The 22550-nt window shown below is 70.0% G+C and overlaps 2 protein-coding genes across 2 annotated transcripts; one reads left to right on the top strand and one right to left on the bottom strand.

Annotated features, from left to right (window-relative positions):
* Positions 1-1142: 1142 nt before the first annotated feature.
* On the top strand, positions 1143-4221 carry ISYNA1 (inositol-3-phosphate synthase 1). Its single transcript, XM_020283866.2, has 11 exons — positions 1143-1244; positions 1342-1470; positions 1610-1771; positions 2029-2161; positions 2253-2446; positions 2610-2759; positions 2839-3054; positions 3153-3317; positions 3406-3519; positions 3610-3827; positions 3917-4221. The coding sequence occupies exons 1-11, from the start codon at positions 1155-1157 to the stop codon at positions 4122-4124; spliced, it is 1779 nt and encodes a 592-aa protein (XP_020139455.2). The 5' UTR covers positions 1143-1154; the 3' UTR covers positions 4125-4221.
* A 208-nt stretch (positions 4222-4429) lies between these two features.
* Positions 4430-16155, bottom strand: SSBP4 (single stranded DNA binding protein 4). Its single transcript, XM_076001533.1, has 17 exons — positions 15848-16155; positions 10227-10299; positions 9894-9955; positions 9720-9804; positions 7653-7742; positions 7010-7069; positions 6865-6934; positions 6660-6730; positions 6513-6580; positions 6140-6185; positions 6024-6059; positions 5863-5917; positions 5721-5791; positions 5567-5645; positions 5308-5336; positions 5112-5219; positions 4430-4748 (listed from the first exon to the last, which is right to left on the bottom strand). The coding sequence occupies exons 1-17, from the start codon at positions 15904-15906 to the stop codon at positions 4719-4721; spliced, it is 1092 nt and encodes a 363-aa protein (XP_075857648.1). The 5' UTR covers positions 15907-16155; the 3' UTR covers positions 4430-4718.
* Positions 16156-22550: the final 6395 nt, after the last annotated feature.

Raw genomic sequence — 22550 nt, 5'->3', positions numbered from 1 at the left:
TGGGTCCAAGCGCTCAGCCCGCCAAGGCCACACCCGGGGGACTTGTGTGTGGCTGATCAAATCAGTGGCTGCTGGCTGCTAGACTCAAATCTCCAGGCCCAGCAGGGAGAAAGACCAATAGTGCATATGTCACACACCCAGCCCTGAGGGTCTGCCCCCGTCCCCAAACCTGGTCACCTTTGCCTCTGCCCTCTCTGGGCAGCTCAGGTGGCCCAGCCTGTCATTTCCTCTCAGTGAACTCTTCGCGTCTCAACACCCTTTCCAGCTCATCTGGGAAACCTGCCCCGTTGGGGCCCCGCCAGTGAGTTCGCTCCGGCTGCCGGGGTGGGGGCGGAGGTTGGGGTTGCGGGGCGCCCAGCCCACCTCCAACTCCCTCAGACTGGGGCCCCTTCAGGGCGAGGCCTGGAGCCAGAGCCTCGGAGCCCCCCTTCCCCGAGGTCAGGCCCCGGCGGACTCCTGCAGGCCTTCCCAGCCGTCCACCTTTGGGGCCAGCTGCAGTGGTGGAAACTTTCCGCGGCTTGTTTTGGAAAGTTCCTGGCGGCGCTGCCCCCGCCCGCCGCCGGGTTCCCACGCTCCCTCATCGCTTATCGCAGCGTGAGGGGCGCCGTGCTGTGCCTGGCCTCGTTCCTGTCCTTCCCAGCTGGCCGCGGGGCCCGCCCCTCGCCAGCCACCCCCGCGAGCCCTCCCGCTGCAGGTGGGCAGTCGGGCCACGCAGGCCCCATCCACGGAGTCCGCTCCGGAGACAGAGTGACTGTCCAGCCGGAGACGGGAAGGGGACAGGGGAGCCTGGCGGGTACAGTGTAGGGGACACCCTGGGTGGGAGGGAATTTGGGCTTTGAGGTCCGAGTCCGGGCTGGTCCTCTGCCTCAGTTTCCCCTCCGGTGTCTTGGGCCCTGAGACACCCCCCCCCCCCGCCCAGCTCCACCCTGGCCTGGCGCTCATTTGCACCCTCCTCATCCTCTTTTGTAAAATGGGAATAGGCGGCCGCGCGCCCCAGGGGTTGCAGGGCGAGGTGAGCCGCTGCACGCCGCGCTGTGCCCGCTAGGCGGGGACCCAGTGGCCACTGTGGCTCGGGAAAGTCGGGGCCGAACCCCAGGCCCCGGACGTCGCGCCCTGCCCCCTCCCCGGCGCGGGCGGGCGGGCGGGGGCGGGGCATGGCGGGGGCGTGGCTGCGGGGCTTTTCTCCCGAGCCCGCGCGCAGCAGAGCCCGCGCCGCCCGCCGCTGCCGAGCCGACTGCGCGCCGGTGAGTGCGGTCCCGGGGATCGGGCTGCGGGTCCCCCCGGCGCCCAGGCCGGCCTGTCCCGGCCGCTCAGTGTCCCTGCCGACCCCGCGTCCCCCAGCCCGCCGCGATGGAGGCCGCCGCCCAGTTCTTGGTGGAGAGCCCGGACGTGGTCTACGGCCCTGAGGCCATCGAGGCGCGGTACGAGTACCGGACGACGCGCGTCAGCCGCGAGGGCGGCGCCCTCAAGGTGGGCGAGGGGCCGGGACGCGTGGGGACGGGGGGTGCCGGGGAGCCCGGGGTTGTGCTGGTTGCCCGATCTCTCCAACCCCGTCCTGCAAAGAGGGCACAGGGGACGGTCCGGGGCTCACTCCGCTGCCCGCCTCCAGGTGCACCCTACGTCCACGCGCTTCACCTTCCGGACCGCCCGCCAGGTGCCCCGGCTCGGGGTCATGCTGGTCGGTTGGGGCGGGAACAACGGCTCCACGCTCACCGCGGCCGTGCTGGCCAACCGGCTGCGCCTGTCCTGGCCCACGCGCGCCGGCCGCAAGGTGGGGGCGGCGGGGCCCCTGGGGGCGGGGCCTCCAGGAGGCGGGGCCCGGCTGCAGGCGGGCTCGGAGGCGGGGTTTCCACGAGGTGGGGGTCCGCGGGGGCGGAGCCTAAGGTGCCCTGGGACTCGGCGGGAGGTTTCCGCCTTCGCGCGGAGCCCGGAACCGAAAGCGCCCGACGGCGGGGCGGAGCTTGGCGGTCTGCGCCGGGCCCCGGGCGGGTGTTTGACCCCCGCGCCACTCCCGCCGTCACCCCGCAGGAGGCCAACTACTACGGCTCGCTGACTCAGGCGGGCACCGTGAGCTTGGGCCTGGATGCCGAAGGCCAGGAAGTGTTCGTGCCCTTCAACGCGCTGCTGCCCATGGTGGCACCCAACGACCTGGTGTTCGATGGTGGGCGGAGCCCTGGGCCGGGAGGCGGGGCGGGCGCGGGGAATGGAGGGCGCCGAGCCCGGGCGGGGCCGAGCGTGAGGATGCCCCGCAGGCTGGGACATATCGTCGCTGAACCTGGCCGAGGCGATGCGGCGCGCGCAGGTGCTGGACTGGGGGCTGCAGGAGCAGCTGTGGCCGCACATGGAGGGCCTGCGCCCGCGGCCCTCGGTCTACATCCCGGAGTTCATCGCGTCCAACCAGAGCGCGCGCGCGGACAACCTCATCCCCGGCACGCGCGCGCAACAGGTGCCGCCCCGTCCCGCCTCCGGCTCCCCCCCCTTTCGCCTCCGGTTCCCCCACTTCTGCCCCGTCACGCGAGTCCAGGCCCCACTTGGCACTAGCAGAACTGGGTGGCCCAGGCCTCCGTCGGCCGCGGGACCTGTACGACCTCCCCGTCCCCCGCCCCCAGCTGGAGCAGATCCGCAGGGACATCCGAGACTTCCGGTCTAGCGCGGAGCTGGACAAGGTCATCGTCCTGTGGACGGCGAACACGGAGCGCTTCTGCGACGTGGTTCCGGGCCTCAACGACACGGCCGAGAACCTGCTGCGCACCATCGAGGTAGGCGCGCCCCAGGGACAGTGGGGTCAGGTCCGGCCCCAGAGACCCGTCTGCGCTGACTGCCCGGCCGCCCCCACAGCTAGGCCTGGAGGTGTCCCCGTCTACGCTCTTCGCCGTGGCCAGCATCCTGGAGGGCTGTGCCTTCCTCAACGGGTCCCCGCAGAACACGCTGGTGCCCGGGGCGCTGGAGCTGGCCTGGCAGCGCCGCGTCTTCGTGGGCGGAGATGACTTCAAGTCGGGCCAGACCAAGGTCAAGTCCGTGCTCGTGGACTTCCTCATCAGCTCTGGCCTCAAGGTGTGTGGCCTTAGGTGCAGGTAGGGGACCTGGACTCCGAGCACCCGGCTCGTGTGCCACGGGGCCGGGGGCCACTGTCGTGTCATTCGCACCCGCAGACCATGTCCATCGTGAGTTACAACCACCTGGGCAACAACGACGGGCGGAACCTGTCGGCGCCGCAGCAGTTCCGCTCCAAGGAGGTGTCCAAGAGCAGCGTGGTGGACGACATGGTGCACAGCAACCCGGTGCTCTACGCGCCCGGCGAGAAGCCCGACCACTGCGTGCGTGGGGGGCGGGCGTGGGCTGGGGGCACCCGACGGGGGAGGGAGGGGGTGGCGGGGACCCGTGCGACCTTGTGCCGCACCCCAGGTGGTCATCAAGTACGTGCCCTACGTGGGCGACAGCAAGCGCGCGCTGGATGAGTACACGTCGGAGCTGATGCTGGGCGGAACCAACACGCTGGTGCTGCACAACACGTGCGAGGTGCGGTGGCCCGCGCGGCCTGGGGCGGGGGGCGGGGGGCGGGGGGCGGGCTGCCCCTCCCCCCTCGCGTCCTGACCCGCCTCCCCCCAGGACTCCCTGCTGGCCGCGCCCATCATGCTGGACCTGGCGCTGCTGACGGAGCTGTGCCAGCGCGTGAGCTTCTGCACCGACGACGACCCGGAGCCGCAGACCTTCCACCCGGTGCTGTCGCTGCTCAGCTTCCTCTTCAAGGCGCCGCTCGTGCCGCCCGGCAGCCCCGTGGTCAACGCGCTCTTTCGGCAGCGCAGCTGCATCGAGAACATCCTCAGGTGCGCGCGCGGCCTCCTTGGCACCGTCGGGCCCCTGGCGGGGCGGGGGCGGGCGGCCTGGCCCTGCTGAGCTCCCGCTGTCCCCCCAGGGCCTGCGTGGGGCTGCCGCCACAGAGCCACATGCTGCTGGAGCACAAGATGGAGCGCCCAGGCCCGCGCCTCCAGCCGGCCGTGCCCGGCGCCTGCGCCTGCGCCGCGCCGCCCAAGAAAGGGCCGGCGCTCACTGCCCCCGACGGCTGCACGGGCGACGCCAACGGGCACCCGCAGGCGCAGGGACCGCAGACGCCCCCCACCTGAGGCTGTGGGCGCGCAGCCCACCGGGCTTCCTTCCCGTTGCACCCCCGAACCCACCCGCTTCGGGCCCCCAAATACAATAAAGCCGCTGCCCCCACCCGCTCACTTGCACCTGTGCGTTCTTGGGGCCTGTGACCCTGACGCGCCTCGGTTCGCCGCCCCCAGCCCCGAGCCTCCAGACGGGACCTCAGCCCCCCTCAAAGCCTTTACCCCAATCCCAGGGACCTCAGCGCATCGCCGCCCTTGAGGGCGGGACTCAAGTGCGGGGACAGGGACCGCAGGCCAAAGTGAGGGAGTCTGAGACCCGCTACCAAAACCCAAAACCAAGTGACATTTATTGACGCTGTCCTGGAAAGAGGCCCCGGCCCCTCCCCCCTAACAAAATGCAAACGGCGGGAAAGGCCCACGCAGGAAAGAACGTCTCTGAGGTCCTTGCGTTTTTGTTTCTTATAAAATGAGAAAGTCTTTCGTGCGGGCCCTCCCGGCCAGGCAAGCCTCGTTTGGCCCAGAGTCCGGCGGCCCGAGGCGCGGCCTCAGAGCCCGCCCGAGCGAGCGGGGCGCGGGCAGAAGCCAGGCCGGCAGGGCCGGGCGCCGGCGTCACACGCTCACCGCCATCCCGGGCGAGTACTGCGGAGAGAGGGGCAGCGCGCGGCACGGGCTCAGCTCCGGAACGGGCTGGGACCCGCCCCCCGGGGACAAGGGGGGACAGGGCAGGGCAGGGCCGGGCAGACACAGGGAGGGGGACCGGAGGGGAGGGGGCGGGGCCGGTGCCGAGGAGCCCTGGGGTCGCGGGGCGGGGCGGGGCGGGGCGGGCTGGGGGCGGGACGGAGGGGGAGGGCGGGGACGGGAGAGGGTGCCGCGGCCGCCCCCCCACCTGGCCCGCCGCGGTCACGGTCTTGCTCTGGCCCCCCGGCCGCCCCGCCGGGGCCTGCCCGCCAGGCCCCTCCGGCCCGACGCCGCCGCGGGGGGGGAGTCGACGCAGTCGCTTACGCTTTCGCTCGGGAACGGGTGCAGGAAGGTCCCGGCGGCCGCCATCTCGCCGTCGTCCCGCGGGGTGCCCGGGGCGTTGCTCAGGCCGGCCACGGCGCCGGGGGAGCTCTGGGGGCGGCCGCGGTCAGCGCGGGACTTCCGGCCCCGCCCGCCCGCGCCCCCCACCCGCCCGCCCCCCGCGGCCGCGGCCCCTCACCTTCGGCATCCCGTCCATGTCGCCCGAGCCTGCGGACCGACAGACCACGGACACCGGCTCAGGCGCGCGCGCCCAGAGCGCCCCCGCCGCGCCCCTCGCCCGTCCTGCCCCCCGGCGCGCCACGGGGAGGCCCGGATGGAAGGTCAGCGGCCTCGTCGCCGGACGCCCCCTCGGCGCAACCCGCGTCGCCCGGCGCCCCTCGAGGGCTGGAGAGCCGCCCGGGCGGGGGCGGGGGCGCGGGCGCGGGGCGCCCACTCACCCAGGGATCCGTTCACGTGCTGCGGCTCCATCGCGCCCAACGCAGCCATCGGGCCCTCCGCGCCGGGGCCGAGCGGGAACTGCGGGCACAGGGGCGGCGTGGGACCCGGGCCGCCGGCCGCACCGCCCGGGAAGCACCCCGCAACCCCACTCACGTTGGCCCTGCCGGCGCCCGGCCCGACGGGGTTCATGACGGCGTACATGCTCTCGCTGGAGTTGGTGGAGTCTGCGGAGACAGGGGTGTGAGGGGCTCCCCCGCACGCACCGCCCCGCCCCCGCCCTGCCCACAGGCCGCACCTCCGGGGCTAGGCATGATGGGAGTTCCGGGGGGGCCGCCGCCTCCGGGGGGTCCCTGCACACGGAGGGAGACGGGAGGTGAGACGGGCACCGCATCCGCCACCCCACATCCGCCACCCCGCAGCCCGTGCCCAGAGGCCACCCGGCCTCGCCCGACTCACCGTGTAGCCGCCAGGGGATGAGGAGGAGTAGGTGATCTGGGGACAGGGGAGGCCGTCAGTCAGCAGGCCGCCGGCTCGCCCGGGACCCCGCGCCCCGCCCCCAGCCTGGGACTCACCGAGTTGCCACTGGGGCTGGCCCAGGGGCCGCGCACTGCAGGGCCCCTGGAAGAGAGGGGCGGCGGTGGGAGCCTGGCCTAGAGCTCGCAGTCCTGCCCATGCCCGACACCCCTCCCCACCCCAGGCCACGAGCAGCGCATGGCGCCTGAGGCAGGGTCACCCTGGGCTGCCGGGGTTCAAGTCCCAACTCAATGGCCCTTTGGCCATGAGGGACTGATGGCTACTGTAGGCCTCAGTCTGCCCAGCCAACAGTGACAGTGAAATAAACAACACCCAGGGCTGCCCGGGGACTCGGCCGCCCGGCAGGACCTGCCCACGAGGCGGGGTGCTGGCCTGCTGGGGGACACACTCCTGGGGTCCCTGGGGCCTTACATGGTCATGGCGGGCAGGCCCGGACCGGCCAGGGAGGTGGGTGGGGGCCGCATGCCCCCGCCGTAGCTCTGTGGAGGCAAAGGTGCTGTGAGGGGACAGGCACAGCCCCCCACCCCTCCACCCCCGGGGCGGGGGCCCGGCCCTTACCTGGGGTCCCACGCCGGCCATGCCTCGTGGGGGCGTCACCCTCTGCATCGGGCCGCCCATGCTGGGGTGCCCTGGGGTGGAGGCAGAAGGACAGGCTCAGACCGGGGCCACTGCCCAGCGTGGACACGGCGCTCAGGCTGCAAGGGCGGGGCAGAGCGGGGTCCCGGCTTGGGGGGGGCACAGCAGCTAGAGGTCCCCTACTCACCCTGCGCACGAGGGGAGGGGTCCATGGCGGCAGGCAGGAGGGGCTGGGAGCCGGGGAGGCCCACAGGAGGCTGCAGAGGGGTGCGGTGGCACTAAGTGTGGGGTGCCCCCCCCAGCTCCTGCCCCCCTCCCCTCGTCCCTCTCACCTGGCTCGGCATCCGCAGGGTGGGCCGGGGGCCCCCTGGGAACCTCGGTGACATGAAGGGCTGGAAGAGGTGGGCGGGGGTCAGCACCTGCCTCTGGCCCCCAAAGACACCCCATTCCTACTGTGCCTGGGGGGCCCCAGCCTGGACCGCCCCTCCCCCAGAGGTCCTGGGGGGTGCGTGTGTGCACGGGGCGGGCGCCACAGGTCCTTACCTGGCCGTGAGGCCCCATCATGGGGGCGTTGGGGTTGTGGGGGGGGGGCGGCAGGGAGGGGGGGCCTAGGACAGAACCAGGCGGGTCGGGGACAGCGAGGCCATCAGAAGCCCTGCTGTTCCCTGTGGCCCTGCCGGGCCTGGCCACAGAAGGGGAGGGGCGGAGGGTGGCCGGGCTATGGGACAGGGAGCCCTGCAGGGAGGGGCTGGGGCAGGACTAAGGGCACCAGCAGTCACCAGGACCACGGCGGCCACTGCATCCACGTGCTCCTGACACGCCCACGTCCAGGCTGCCACCTGCCCCCCCCCCAGCTGCACTCGGCCCCTCTCGAGCCAAGGGGACCCGCCAGCGGTGACCGCTCCGGTGCGGGGCCCACCCGAAGATGCACGTCCACTCGGCGCTGGGGGCGAGGGGTCCCAGCCCTGGCTGTACCTGGAAGAAGCCGGCCGCCATGGGGCCTGCAGCCATGGCGTCGCTGGGGGCCATGCTTGCCAGGACGGGGCTGGGCGCGGCCGCGGCGCCCTGTAGCAGTGGGGACACAGAGGGCCCAGTCAGGACACGTCCTCCCTGGGTGTTGCCCTCTCTCTCTGCAGGGGCCAGCCCCAGAGGACAGGGGTCCCCGCCCCCGCCCCCCCAGTTAGGCTGCCCTGACAGGCCTCCCACCACGCCAGCTGGCGGTCCCAGCCGCGAGCAGCGCCCGGCCTGGGGGGGGGGGGGCAGAGGTGTGAATGGCCCAGGACCCCAGCAGCCCCGAGGCCAGTTCCCAATGGGGGTCCCTCCTCAGCCCACCCCAACTGGGCCCGTGTCTCCTGGGTGGCAGAGAGCTCAGCCGGGTGCCCGGATCTACCCAACACCCCAAATAAACACCCCCGAAACTCCACCAGCAGTTCCAAGATGAACCTCCCTGAAGACCCCCAGAGCGCTCCTGTGCAGACCCCTGCCCCTCCCCCAGGAGGCAGGGAGAGGAGCAGCACGAGCTGGGGGTCCCCCCAGGCCCCCAACCCCTCTCAGGTGGAGAAGACCGGGCGCTGAGGGGGGTCCCGTGTCTGCCAAGGGTGGAGGTCCTGGTGGCAGGGGCAGGCTGGCGGGCCCCTTCTGCTGGTTCCAAGTCCCAGAACTGCCTGCCTGTGGGCGCAGGGCCAGGCAGGGTGTGCGGAGGGCCCATCTCAGAGAGGGAGGCGGGAGGAGCACCCTGGTCTGCCTGCAGCCCCCCAGCGGGCCCTGAACCCCGAGAGGAAGGGGCCGGCCCGGGCAGGCACACAGGAACTGCAGTGACAGTGTTCCCCAAGCCACTAGAGCGGGAAAGGGCCCCTTGGAGACCCCCTCCCCGCAGTCCCAAACTGCCAGGTCCCCTCTGGGCTCTGCCCCCCACCACCCACCCTGCCATGGACACCATGGCCTAGAGCGGCGGGTCCCAGGCTGCCCCTGGGCTCCGGCCCGTCCACTCTGCAGGTGCAGCCGGGCGCTGTGCCCCGGGGCAGGAGGGCGCCCCCCCAGCCCCCCAGCTCCAGGCCCTGAGGGGTTCATCCTGGGCTGGCGCGGCCTCCCTGGCCAGCGGCTCTGCAGACCCGTCAGTCATCCCCGAAGAGGCGCAGGCCCCGCTGTTGCCATGACAACGGGCTGGGTGCCGCCGCGTTTCCTAGAGACGCCGAGGTCGGCAGGGGACCCCCAACTCGGAGGGCTGCAGAAGGGCCCCCCACCCCCGTGGACTGCGTGCCCCCAGTTGGCCTGGCACGACAGGTGCCCGGATTCCCTTCGTGGCCACCTCCTGCTGTGCCCAGCAGTCTCCTGACGCCCTGGGCTGCCATGGTAACCGGCTCCGGGCAGGGAAGCGTCCTCCCGGTTGTGGCCGCAGCCGCTCCGCCCTCCCCACGGCGTGGGGCGACGGGGTGGGCAGAGTCCAGGGCACCCCACAGAGCACCGGGGGGGGGGGGGCTGGGGCGAGTACACAGCGGCCATCAGGGAGGAGGGGACTGCATGGGGACGCCGCGCACACGCAGTGAAGCCAAGGGCGTCGGCCCGGCGTGCCCGCCACCGAGCTCCGACAGAGACAGGGCGGCGAGGCTGGCCCCGCCACGGGCAGCTGGCCCCGCGTCCCGCTCGGGCCTGCTCTGAGGGACTGGGTGGACGAGGGGAGAGGACGCCGCCCGCCACCCGTGACGACATGCCACCCCCAGCTCCTCTCCAGACAGACCTCTGACCCCTTTCAACCCAGGGGGAAACTGAAGACAGAGGGGTGGAGCCAGCAAAGATCAGGAAGTCCCCAGCGCTGGCCTCAGCGTCCCCCCCAGGCCCAGTGGAGGGAGCCTGCCCCTCACTGAGTGACCCCGGACCAAGGCATGGCCGCAGGGTCCCCATTAGCGGCCAAGATCCCAGGTGGCAGCCTGCAGCCCGCCTGCCCACCCCGGTGCCCCTCGGGCCGTGCAGCCACCCCCCCAAGGCCACAGGCTGGGCCCACCTGGCCCACGCTCCAGCCCGGTCCCCGCGGGTGGGACTCACGTAGTCCTGGAAGGCCTTGGGCTCGCCTGAGTGCTCGCAAGCCTCCCTGCGGTCAGGCGCTGCGCAGTACAGGTCCCAGAACACGCTGCGGGTGGCAGGGGCGACGGTCACTCCGCGGCCCCCCACCCCCGCCCGCCCTCCACCCTGCCTGGGCTGCGGCAGCCCTGCACGCACCACCACCAGGAGTGCAGGAAGCCGGGCGGCTCCCCCAGCGTGATGTTCTTCTCCCATCGGATCTGCGGGGAGACGGATGGGCGTGACGTCAGGGCCCCCCCCACCGCCCAGCACGGCGCCCCGAGAACACGGGGACCGGGAGGGGGGCGTCCTGGGAGGCAGGAGGGTGGCCGGGCGAGCCGAGGCAGACAGATGCCTGGCAGCCAGCCCGCCCACGGGCCCTGACCCCGTCCCAGGCCTCGGTTCTCAGGGCCGGCAGTGGGGCCACCCCGACCACCACCTGGAACCCCGTGGGACAGGGAGGCCCCTGGCGGGCACGGGGCAGCTGCTTACCTCGGACAGGAACGTCTGGGCGGACTTCTGGGCGCCCACGTGCAGCAGGTACTCGTAGACGTACAGCGCCAGCCTGCAGGGGCGAGGCGGGCGGGCGGCTCAGGCTCTGGGGTTCCGGAGCCCCTCCCTGGCTCCCAGCTGTGCGTGTGCAGGTGACAAGGAGGACACGGCCTCCCCACCGCCTGCTCAGCCTGGACAACTCCTACTCATACGTCAACACCCAGCCTGCAGGCCCCTCCCAGGTACCCCCGACCCCCGAAACTCTAAGCCGGGTTCTGAGCCATTCAGCGCCCCTCTGGGCATGGAGGCCGGGCCCCGACCCGCCAACGCTGATGCCAGAGCCGCCCCAACCCCGGGGAGGTTCTTCTGCCCTGAGTTAGGGTGTCGCTCCGGGTGGGGCAGCAGGCGGGGACTCCCGCTGTGCCCCGGTCCCCCTCCCTCCCAGCCCCCACTCCCTGGCGTCCCCTGGCCCCACCCGCCAGTGGCCGCCACGCCGCTCTGGCAGACCCCAGCAGGGCAGTGCTAACCCAGAGGAGTCTGGGGACGGAGGTGGGGGTGCCACACGTCTGCCATGGCACCACCCCGCCCAAACGCCCACAGTGCCCCGTGAGCCCCCAGCCTGCCCAGGACCCCCGGACTTGCCTCCCCAGCAACTGCCCACCTCAAGAGCACAGGCCGGACCATGCACCCCGCTCCAGTCCACCTGCCACACCAGGTGACCAGGGGGACAAAGCCCCACCCCCCCAGGTCACCTAACCCCCTGGCACCAGCACCTCCCAAATCCCTGGACCTGAGCCTCACCCTCTGGGTGCCCCCGTCCTGCTACTGCCCAGTGCGCTGTGGGGGGAGGTGGTCCTGGACCCGGGGCTCCCCACGGACCCGCCTGGGGCTCAGCCCCACACACCTGCGGCTCAGTGGGCGCCACCTCCCCTGGCTGCGGCCCCATCCCGAAATAACCTTCCTTGACTCACGCTCCCTCCCAGCCCAGCTCCGTGCGCCCCGGCAGCCCCAGCCCCCCACGCCTTTGCCCCAGATGCCCCTCTGTACCGCATTCTCCCAGGGACAGGGTGAGCCACGTGCCACACAGGCCTCCAGGTGCAGACCCCCGCCAGGTGCGGACCCCCAAGCGGAAGGCGGCTGTGAGGGGCAGGGCGGGGCAGGACACGCAGTTCCCAGTGTGGCCTCAGTCCCCGGGACAGGCCTCGGTCGCCGCCGCGTCACCCCGCTCTCGGGCGCACCCCGGGCCCAGGGCCCCCAGCTCCGACTCGGCCCCCCTGGCACTCTGCCTGCGCCTCCTTAGCCCTCAGCCTCCGGGCCCAGCTCACGTCTGCGACTTCCCTTTCCAGAGGCTTCCCCAGCTCACCGGGGGCCAGCAGGCCCATGGCCGCCAGTGGAGGACGGGCACCGAGGGCCAGACGGGGACTGAGGAGCCCTGGGGCGGCCCTCCCGCTAGAAGGAAGTGGCGACCTGGGGGACTGGGGCGCCTGGCCCCAGGTGCGAGCCGGACGGTGGAGATCATGTGGCGGTAGTGCTACCACCGCTGCCACGATTATGGAGAGTGACCGTGACGGGCACTGTCCGCCAGCGCCCGCCTCTCGACACACGTCACGCTGGGGGCCGGGAGACGCCCTCCACTCACGGCCTCAGAGCACCATCTCATCTGTCACCTCGGCGACCCTCCAACACGCGCCGTCCTCCCTCCCATCTGCCAATCCTAGAGGCCGGGCACCGGCGAGCTCTTGCCCAGGTGGTGGCCCCTCCCCGTCTGCTGCCCCCAACACCCTCGTCCGCCAGAGTGAGAACCCCCCAACCCTGAATGCCACCCCAGCCTTCTCCGGCCTCCCTCTGCGGCTCCAGGTCCCCCTGGAACTCAAGGGCTCCTGTGCCACTGGCCCTCGAGAATCGCCCGCCCGCCTGCCGGGCTGAAGCGCCCGAGTGTGTGCACCTGCCCCGGAGCCACACCTGAGAGGGACGCCCAGTGACGCTGACCGGGGCTGTCACTTATGGAACTACGCTACACCTGCGTGGCGGCACTTAAGTGCTCAAGGATATACGCACATGCAGCCTTCCTGCGTGTGGCCCACTCAGACCCCAGACCCCAGCCTCCCTGAACCTGCCCGTGCGTCGAGGGCGGGCACCCGCAGGCACCTGGGGCCTTTCTGGGGCAGCCACCTAGCCCTAGCCCTACACAGAGAGGCTCGTAAGCTCCGAGGGGAGCCAGGGGGGATCGGGGCTGGGGAGAGAGAGAGAAGGAAAGGAAGGGCCTCCGTTTTAGGAGGCAACAGCCTCAGAGCAAGGGGAAACTGCCGGAGAGTGAGGGTGGGAGCGGCGTAACCCCTTCGCCCCATTTCACAGAGGAAGAAAGCAAGGCCCAGAGCCAGGAAGCGACTCGCCAGTGGCTGATATTTGCTGAGAGCGGGGCGGGCACTCTACTTGTGGCCTCCCACGCAGTCCCCGTGAGAATCCCAAAAGGCAGGCCAACCGCATTTCGGATGAGGACACCGAGGCCCGGGGCCACAACCTGCCTCCCCAGCGCGGCAGCCCCCGCACCTCTGGAAGCCCTCCCGCACCACGACAGGACACGGAGCCCTTGGCAGGCCGCTTCCTCTCCAGGGCCGAGGGGCTCCCTTCGGGGAAACGGGGACACAGCCATCTGGCGGTTCCCACGCTTTCTTCAGCAGCGGAACCCCGTCTCCAGCCCCACGCGCGGCCCCCTGTGGAACGGAAGGGCGCAGGGCAGCTCGGGCAGAGACGGGACCCTCAGCCTCTGCACGGGAGCCCCGGCACCGCTGAGGAGCTTGTGTCCTGAGACCAGCGTCCTCCGAGCACCTCTGCTAGGCAGGCTAGTGGCTGAGGGGACAGTGGGGGCGAGGGGCCAGGAATGCAGGCAGCCCCCCCTTCCAGCCCTGACTGAGCGCAGAGGCCAGGTTCAAAGGACCAACATCTCTCCCGGGATGGCTGCTAGGGTCAAGAAACCAACTGCACAACCAAAACGAGAAAGATGTGCAACGCTTGGGGGATGGCCGCGCTTGCAGCTCTTACTCGAGGGGGGAGGGGGGCACGGGCAATATATGTAACCTTAACACTTGTGCCCCCACAATACGCTAAAATAAAAAGAAAGAAAGAAACCAACTCCAAACCCCACCGCCCTGGGCTCAAACCTTTTATTTCTCCTCTTTTTTTTGACACAAGAGTCTCCCTTTGTTGCCCAGGCTAGAGTGAGTGCCGTGGCGTCAGCCTCGCTCACAGCAACCTCAAACTCCTGGGCTCAAGCGATCCTCCTGCCTCAGCCTCCCCAGTAGCTGGGACTACAGGCATGCGCCACCATGCCCGGCTAATCTTATATATATATATATATATATATATATATATATATATATTTGGCCAATTAATTTCTTTCTATTGTTAGTAGAGACGGGGTCTCGCTCTTGCTCAGGCTGGTCTCAAACTCCTGACCTTGAGCAATCCACCCGCTTCGGCCACCCAGAGTGCTAGGATGACAGGCCTCGTGAGCCACAGTGGCACCCGGCTTTATTCCTCCTCTTATCCCCATGGCTACGCCCTTAGTCCGGGCTGCCATTAGCTCTCTCCCAGACAACTGCCGGCCTCCCCCAGCCACTCCTGGCCTCTATTCCTGACCCCCTACAAGCCCCGCTCCGTACAGGAGCTGAAGTGCACTCACAGCACCCAGTGGGCTGCCCCTTCCTTCCTTCACCCTAGCTCCTTTGCCCGGCCCCACCTCAGGGCCTTTGCACATGCTGTGCCCTCTGCCCCTGACAGCCCTTCACTCTTCACTAGCACCCACCCCGCTTTCTTCACTGCACATCTCGGGCCCTGAGATGGGCCCACGGGCAACCAGATCCCCGACGCCTGCTGGGTGGGCCTCCTCAGGGCCCAGGCCTGCCTGCCCGCCCAGCCACCACGCCCTGGCCACCCACCCATCACAGTGTGCCGGACAAGTGAACAATCCCCACTGGGTGGGTGGCCACCTCCAGACTCAAGGGCTGGCTGGAGGAGACACAGGGCAGGCAAGAGACGGGCGACCACCCCGGACACCCTCTGCTTCCATCCTGCGCGGGAACCAGATGCCAGGTTTTTGGTTCTGAGACAAGAGTCTAGCTGTGCTGCCCCGGCCAGACTGCAGTGGCGTCAGCCTCGCTCACTGCAGCCTCCGACTCCTGGGCTCAAGCGACCCTCCTGCCTCGGCCTCCCGAGTAGCTGGGACTACAGGTACAAACCACTGCATCTGGCTAATCTTTTTCAGTTTTGAAAAGTCTTTGCATTAAACGGCGCTCGGAACCGGAGCCCAACTTCCTAACTGTGTCGACCGGCGAGGGAGGCCTGAAAGGGGCGGTCATTCGCCTACCGCCTTCTGGCCGGAAGAGCCTCTTCTCCAAAACGACCCGAAGGCTGGGGCAGAGAAGGGCCGCCCGTCGTTGTGAAGGGAAATCGCAGCCGTCAGACCACGCAGAAGAGGACGGACAGGGAGACAGAGCCGGCCGACACCCAGGGCTCCTCGTCACCACCCAGACGCCCGGGCCGCCCTTGGTTCTGGCCTGGCCCCCCGGACCTGTCCTCCCGGGAGCCCAGTGTCCCCTCCGCTCGGTGGCCCGTCGGCTCGACTTCGGGGGGAGGGGTCTGCAGGTCGCCCGCCCTTGGGCACGGTCGGGGCTCCCAGCACCTTGGCAACGCCGCCCGCCCCGAGGCCGCCGCCTCTGCCTTCCTCAGCAAAGGGAGCCCGGGGGAGGGCGGCCCGGAGCCCGGAGCCGCGGCGCCGGCAAGCGAGCAGCCGCCCGGCTGCAGAGAACCCCGCGCCGCGGCCCCGAGCCCCGCCGGAGACCGCCCGCGCCGCGACCCCGAGCCCCGCCGGAGACCGCCCGCGCCGCGGCCCCGAGCCCCGCCGGAGCAGGGGCGGCCCGGGACGCCGGCCCACGCCGGGGCTGTGGGCTGCGCCGCCTCCCCGGCCGGCCGGCACGGACAGGTGGTGGCCGCACGCCCCTCCGGGCCTCCCCGCCCCTCTCCGGCTCCGTCCGCGGCGCCGCGGCCCCCGCGTGGCCGGCCTCGCCCGCCCCGGGGACTTCCGCGCGCCGCCTCAGGCACCCAGGTCGCGACCCTCGAGTGCCGCCCGGCTCTCGCGCGCCTCAGGCCGCCGCCGCCGCCGCCCCCGCAAGTCTCGCGACCCCTCGCGTCTCGCGCGCATCCCCGCCCCTCCCGCCCCCGCAAGTCTCGCGACCCCCTTCTAAGCCGCTCGGGCCGCCTCACACGCCTCGGGTCTCGCGCGCCCCCTCAAAGCTCGCGAGCCCCGCACGCCGACCGGGGTCTCCGGCGGCCGCCAGCAAGTCTCGCGACCCCTCTAAGCCGCTCGGGCCGCCTCACACGCCTCGGGTCTCGCGCGCCCCCTCAAAGCTCGCGAGCCCCGCACGCCGACCGGGGTCTCCGGCGGCCCCCAGCAAGTCTCGCGACCCCTCGGGTCTCGCGCGCCCCCGGCAAGTCTCGCGACCCCTCGAGCGCGCTCGGGTCCCGCGCGCCGCGCCGCCCGCGCCGGAACCCACTGGAGAGCGGCTTGCGCGGACGCCGCCCCCGGCCCCGGCCCCGGCCCCGGCCCCGGCCCGCCGACTCACTTCTCGCGGGCCTGGCTGTCGGAGGGCACGGCCGAGCCCTTGCCCCCCTTGGCGTACATGCTGCTCCGCGCCGCCGCCGCCGCCGGGCCCACACCTGTCAGGCGGCGCCGCGGGCCGCCCTCGCCGTCGCCATAGCTACCCCCCGCGCCGGGCCTCACCGCCCCGAGCCCCGGGCGGGCAGCGCGGGCATCGTCCGCGCGGGGGAGCTCCAGACGGCCGCGGCGGCGGCGGCTCCGGCTCCGGCTCCGGCCGCGGGTTTTATTTCTTTGCTCGCTTCCCCCGGCGCGGGCTGTTCCGGGAAGCGCGCCCCCTCCTCCCGCCGCGCGCGCCCCCGCCCGCCGCCTCCCGGCCGCCCGCGGGCGCCGCTCTTAAAGGGGCGACGGCAGGCGCGCGGTGGGCCCCGCCGCCGGGGCCGCGGGCCGGGCGCGCACGCGCAGTGCCCGCCGCGGGGAGCCGGGGCCGCGCGGGCCTGGGCCGGGGGCGGCCGCGGGGGCGCCCGGCTGACGACAGTGGCTCACACGCACACCGCGGGCAGGCCTGGCCGCCCAGACTGCCGTACGCGCGGGGACTCGGGGACACCGCCCTTACACGACCAAAGTCCGCGCAGCCCCACAGAGCTCCGGGGAGCCGCCTGGGCGCACGGCCCCGCAGGGCCACGCACAAGCTCGGGTGGGGACCGCCACACGCCCCGCTCGCGCAGCGCGACACACACAGCTCACACGGTGGCTGTCACCGAACCACTGGCCACGGGCCACCGCGCGCGTCGTGGGCACACAGGCGCGCGGACACACGCCTCCGCGAGGCCACGCCACAGCTTCCGACAGCGGCCAACAGAGCCCACGCGCTCGCGGCCACCCCGGGACACGCCCCCGGGGCCCCACGGTCCCAAGGCCTGTGGACGCGCACAGCAAACCACCCGCGGCCACGCATGGGAAGGGGTGCCCAAGTCCTGGGAGCCACCCCGCACCGACCCACCTAACCCCTGGGCGACCGCAGGCGCCACCGGCTCAGCCTCGGCGTTGCCTTTGCAAATAGGGCGCGCGTCCCACTTGCCAATTGCCACTGCGGAGGCTGGGGCGCGGGGAGCGGGTACCCCACCCCGCCTTCTCAGAGGTGTGCTGGGGGCGGACACCGAGGCAGGGGTGCCCGGGAGGGTGCAGACCTGTGTCCAGGGGACCTGTGGGCCGTGCGCCTAGGCGGGCTGGGGAGGGGAGACCCAGCTGTGACTCCGGGTCTGGATGTTTCTGACTGTGACGTGTTTGCGGCGGGTATTTTTCTCTGCTACCCAAGCCCGCGAGGATGTGTGTGTGCAAACAAGCGGCTTCCGCGTGAAAGCACGCGGGCGTCCCTGTGCGTGGGGGCTTGGCAGGCACCCAAGGAACGGGAGCTGTCGGGGCAACTGTCCCCGGCTCCGTGGTGGCAGCGGCGGCGGCCGCGCGGGGCCGAGTGGCCCAGAATCGGGGGGTGTGCACAAGCGCGTGCGGGTGCGCGCGTGGGTGGACCGCGCGCTCTCCGGGACGCGCGCCGTGCAGCTGTGCGCTCACGTGTCCTGTGCCGTGCGCGTGTGTCTCGGTTTCTCCTGCTGCCGGCGGACCCCCCCAGTACCGGACAACAGCCCACCCCCACTCCCAGCCGTCTGGCCGGCGGGAAGTCGGGGGCCGCAGGGGTTCCAGACCCGCCAGGAGGAAGGGAGGGGCAGGGCCGGCCCCAGCCCCGCCTCCTCCCCGAGGGGCCCCGGCGAGGGTGGGGGACGCCAGCCCTTCCCACTTCCTGTCCAGCCGCCCGCCCCTCCCCCAGCTTCCTCTCCCGCGGGCCTCCGGGCCGGCAGGAGCGGGGAGGAGGGGCGGGCGCTGCGCGCTAATGGGGCTGCCGACGGCCAGGTGCCTGGAGGGCCACCGTGGGGCGTGGGTTTCGGCGTCAGGGACACCCCTCATACTAATTACTGCTCCCACCACAGCTCCCCAGCGCCTACGCCCAGCGAGGCACAGAGAGGGTGCGGCTCACCCAAGTCACACAGCACGTTGGTGACACCCCTCCGGCCTCCCCAGCCCCCCATTCATCTCCCAAAGCGCCGAGGCTGCCCCGTATCCTGCGTGCCCGGGGCGCGTCCCTCGCCCTCTCCGTGCGGCGGTTCCTAGCGCCAGTGAGCGTCCATCCACGCAGATACGCGTGTCGAGCGCCTGCTCCGTGCTCGGTCTGGGGACCCAGCCGGGGCACGCGGCTACCTCTCAGTGCAGCAGAGGGTCTAATGGGGAGGGCAGGCAGTCAAGAGCTGGCGCGTCCGTTGGGTGACTGCAGGGAGTGCCACGTGCTGGGCCGCGGGAGGGGCCCGGGCGGACGGGACCGGCGACGCGAAGTCGGCCGGGCTCCCCGAGTGGGCGGAGGCGCCCGCGGCCCCGCCGGCTGCGGAGGGGGAGGCGCGGCGGGCGGCAGCGACACGCTCCGTTCTCATGGCAACCGGCAAGGCTCTCCAAACACAGCCTGGGCGCCGGCGGGCAAGTCGCGGCGGAGAGGGCTCCGGGGCCCACGCGGCGACGGGAGGCCGGGCTGCGCGCACGCCCGGCCGGGGCGCGCGCCTTGTGGGGGCAGAACCCCCCTTCGGGGTCCCCGCCGCCGCCCGTGCGAGGGCAGGGCCTGGCGAGGCGGGAACGTGTTTTCGCCAGGGACAGGGGCGGGCCTGAAAGATCTGGAAACGAAGAGTGCGGGCTGCAGTCCCGGCCGGTGCAAAGGTCCGCGGTGCGCGCGCGGTGCCGGTGGGGGACGCAGGTGTGGCTGGAGGGAGTTGACGGCCGGGAGCACGCGGGAGCCTGACCTCGCCTGACCCCGCCACCCGCAAGCACAGGTCGAGGGCAGCGCCTGCGGGGACCCAAGGAGGCTCTGCTCGTGGGACGCGGGGCTGCCCGGACAGGGGCTTCCACCCCGCTCCGGCCATGCGCTCTGCAGGCGCACCTCCCCGCCTCCCCTGTCGCCCGGAACGCTCCTCCTCTGGCCCCTGGCCTCCGCTGGCTCCTCCTGCCAACAGTTCCTCCTCCCCCTCACCCCTTCCCCCCTCCTCCTCCTCTTCCTCCTCCCAGCCTTCCCTGGGCTCTTCCTCCAGACGACAGTCTCAGCGCCGGTCTCCGTTGGACTTGTCACTGTTACAAAATAACGCTTCCCATCCTCGGCTGGCGGCCTCCTCCTCCTCCTCCTCCTCCCTCGGGGTCCGGTCTCCCCGAGGACACCGCGGCGCGGGAGGGCGCGTGCGCGCGGGGCGGGCGCAGCTGGGAGCGGGGGCTGCGCCGCCCGGAGACCCGCTTCCTCCCAGAAGCTGTAATTATGGGTAATTTTCTAAATGCAACGCATAAAAAACGAAAACCCAAACAACACCGGGATGGGGGCAGCCACGGCAGCTGGTGGAGGGTCGTCGAGGCAGCCCCATAACTTGGGAGTCTGGGCTTTCCAAAATGGGGGGCTTTGGCCCCAAGGTCAAGACCAGGTGCCCGCAGGCAGAAGGCCCCCCGCAGGGAGGATCTGGGCCTGGGTTGAGTTTTCCCGCTTTTGTTTTTAAGCCACAGGCCGGTGGGCTCGGGTTTGGGGGGTTTGAGCCCTGGCCGTCCTGCTGTCCCGCTGTGTGGCCTTCCTGGACTTCAGTGACCTGAAGCTGAACTTCAGTGACCTCTGAGCCCTGGGGTCATGGGCTTCCAGGGACTCCGGGCAAGAGAAGGGACACAGGGGAACTTGGCCAGTGAGTTCCAGCCAAACCTGCCCCCTCCCACCCCCACGTCCGTCCGCTTAACCCAAGCCGGGCACACCGCTCTGCTTCTAGCACCTTCTGTGGCTCTCCCTGCCAACACATGGAGTCCTCCGCCCAGCAGCGAACTCCAGAGACAAGCCAACCCTGGGACCTTCTGCATCCTGTAACATCCCCCAGCCTCCCCCTCCCCCCCCCCAGAGAGGCAGCATTTCTTCTCCCTGAGTTGCAGAAGGGGAAACCGAGGCTGGGAAAGGCACCAAGGGAGGGAGTCACACCAGCCACGCAGAGGGGACACCACACCCGATGGAGGGCCTCCCGCACCCTGTCTGGGTTTGGGATACTCATTCTGGAAAACTGGAGACATTTTGTGGAAGTCCCAGGCCTGGGGGAGAGGGCCAGCTGCTGGCCGCCCATCCCCCAACCCGCCCCCCTGCAGGCCCCGCCACCCAGCCAGGGGGGGCTGGACTCCCCACTGCGGCCCTGCTTCTCCCTGTAGCCTTCCCTGGCCGCGGGAACACCCCTCTGGATGCCCCAGTCTGTCAGAGGCCCCTCAGCAGCCCCAGGCCTCAGCTGCCCACCCCTGCCCTGCAGGGCACCTTCCCAGCTCCCACCGGGACTTCCTGGGGTGACCTCCCCCCCCCCATACCCACCCTGTGCCCTGCAGTCTCCGTGTGCCATTCTTTTTTTTTTTTTTTTTTTTTTTTTTGAGTCAGAGTCTCACTCTGTCACCCAGGCTAGAGTGCCGTGGCGTCAGCCTCGCTCACAGCAACCTCCAACTCCTGGCCTCAAGCCATCCTCCTGCCTCAGCCTCCCCAGTAGCTGGGACTACAGGCATGCGCCACCATGCCCGGCTCATTTTTTCTATATATATTAGTTGGCCGATTAATTTCTTTCTATTTATAGTAGAGACGGTGTCTCGCTCTTGCTCAGGCTGGTCTCGAACTCCTGACCTCGAGCGATCCTCCCGCCTCAGCCTCCCAGAGTGCTGGGATCACAGGCGTGAGCCACCGCGCCCGGCTCACTTTTTCTATATATTTTTAGTTGGCTGATTAATTTCTTTCTATTTTTAGTAGAGACGGGGGGGGGTCTCACACTTGCTCAGGCTGGTCTCGAACTCCTGACCTCGAGCAGCGATCCTCCAGCCTCGGCCTCCCAGAGTGCCGGGATGACACTCCCGCGCCGGGCCTCACTGTGCAATCCTGAGTCAGTTTCCTGGGAAATTGCACTGAGGTTGGGGATGGACAGACACCCCAGCCTCCCACCTCACCCCGGAGCGGGACCACTCAGGGGAGCGTCCCCACTGTCCCCCACGGTCCCAAGCAGGTCTGAGCACCACCTGCCCGCAGCGTCACCTGCCTGCCCCTCTCGGGGCTCCTTCCCTGTTCTGGACTCCCTTCCCAGATACACCCCGACCCCGGACCCCAACTGACCCCAACCCGGCCGGCTACCTGAACCCTCAACTCAGACGCAGGCTCCGAGGGCCCCACAGTGCGCCCAGCGCTCTGCACCCCGGGCCTTCCTGGTGCCGGGCCAGCAGGCTCTGCAGAGGCGAGCAAGGGCTCCGAGCAGCAGAGCAACCCGCGGGGGAACACACAGCACGCGGGCGCCCTGCCAACGCCCCTCGCTCCCTGCAGCCTTTCCCCCTGCCCACTCGCGCGCGGAGGAGGGAGTTTCCGTGGCGCCCTAAGGTGTCCCTCTCCAGCGGGAACAGGAGAAGGGGCTTTCCTGGACCCTGGGGCCCCTTTCCTGCCTCCGGCCTGGGCTGCCAGGCACTGCAGTTCCAAGCGTGGACACTGGAGGGCAGCAAACACTCAGAGTCGGGGCGGGGGGGGGCGGGTAGTGCACCTGCTGGGAGCCACCCGGAGACCCCAAGTTTCCAGTGTGGAACTAGTCTGCCTCTTTGGCCTCGCCGGTTCTCCCAGGTCGGCTTCCTAACATATATTTATGTATTCAGTCATGTCATGGCAAAGAGGGGAAAAATACAGAAAAAAAAAAGACTCGTCACCCCAACACCCCAAAAAAGACCCGCCTGTTTCCATGTTGAACTCGTCCATGCACATTTTTTTTCCTTTTCTGTCTGTATATATATATATATTTTTTTTTTTTCTTTTGAGACAGAGTCTCGCTCTGTTGCCCAGGCTAGAGTGAGTGCCGTGGCGTCAGCCTCGCTCACAGCAACCTCCAACTCCTGGGCTCAAGCGATCCTCCTGCCTCAGCCTCCCAGGTGGCTGAGACTACAGGCATGCGCCACCATGCCCGACTGATTTTTTCTATATATATTAGTTGGCCAATTAATTTCTTTCTATTTATAGTAGAGACGGGGTCTCGCTCTCACTCAGGCTGGTCTCGAACTCCTGACCTCGAGCGATCCTCCCGCCTCGGCCTCCCAGAGTGCTGGGATTACAGGCGTGAGCCACCGCGCCTGGCCTGTATGTATTTTTTTTCTAGAGAGGCCTTCCCAGACTGGCCCTTTCCGAAACTGGGAACCACCCCAGCCTCCTCTGCTGACGCCCCTGACTTGAGTGTTCTCCATGGCACGATATTCTGACCTCCGTTAGAGTCCGCTGATTTCTGGCACCTTGTGTCTCGCTTCTGGAGCGTCACCTCCACAAGGGTGGGAGTTTTGCCGCATCCACTAGGTGCTCAGAAAATATTTGTGGAATGAACCGTTTTAACAGAATTAAAAAGTAAAACCTAGACTGGGCGCGGTGGCTCACGCCTGTAATCCCAGCACTCTGGGAGGCCGAGACGGGAGGATGGATTGAGGCCAGGAGTTCGAGACCAGCCTGGGCAAGAGCCAGACCCCATTTCTACTAAAAACAAAGAAAGAAGTTAGCTGGATAACTAAAAATATATAGAAGAAATGAGCCGGGCATGGTGGCGCATGCCTGCAGTTCCAGCTACTCGGGAGGCTGAGGCAGGAGGATCGCTTGAGCCCAGGAGTTCAAGGCTGCAGTGAGCTATGAGCAC

This window comes from Microcebus murinus, chromosome 4 (genome assembly GCF_040939455.1).
Source record: "Microcebus murinus isolate Inina chromosome 4, M.murinus_Inina_mat1.0, whole genome shotgun sequence".
Lineage (NCBI taxonomy): Eukaryota > Metazoa > Chordata > Mammalia > Primates > Cheirogaleidae > Microcebus > Microcebus murinus.
Note: the sequence above shows the minus strand (reverse complement) of the source record. Positions and strands in the feature narration are given on the sequence as shown.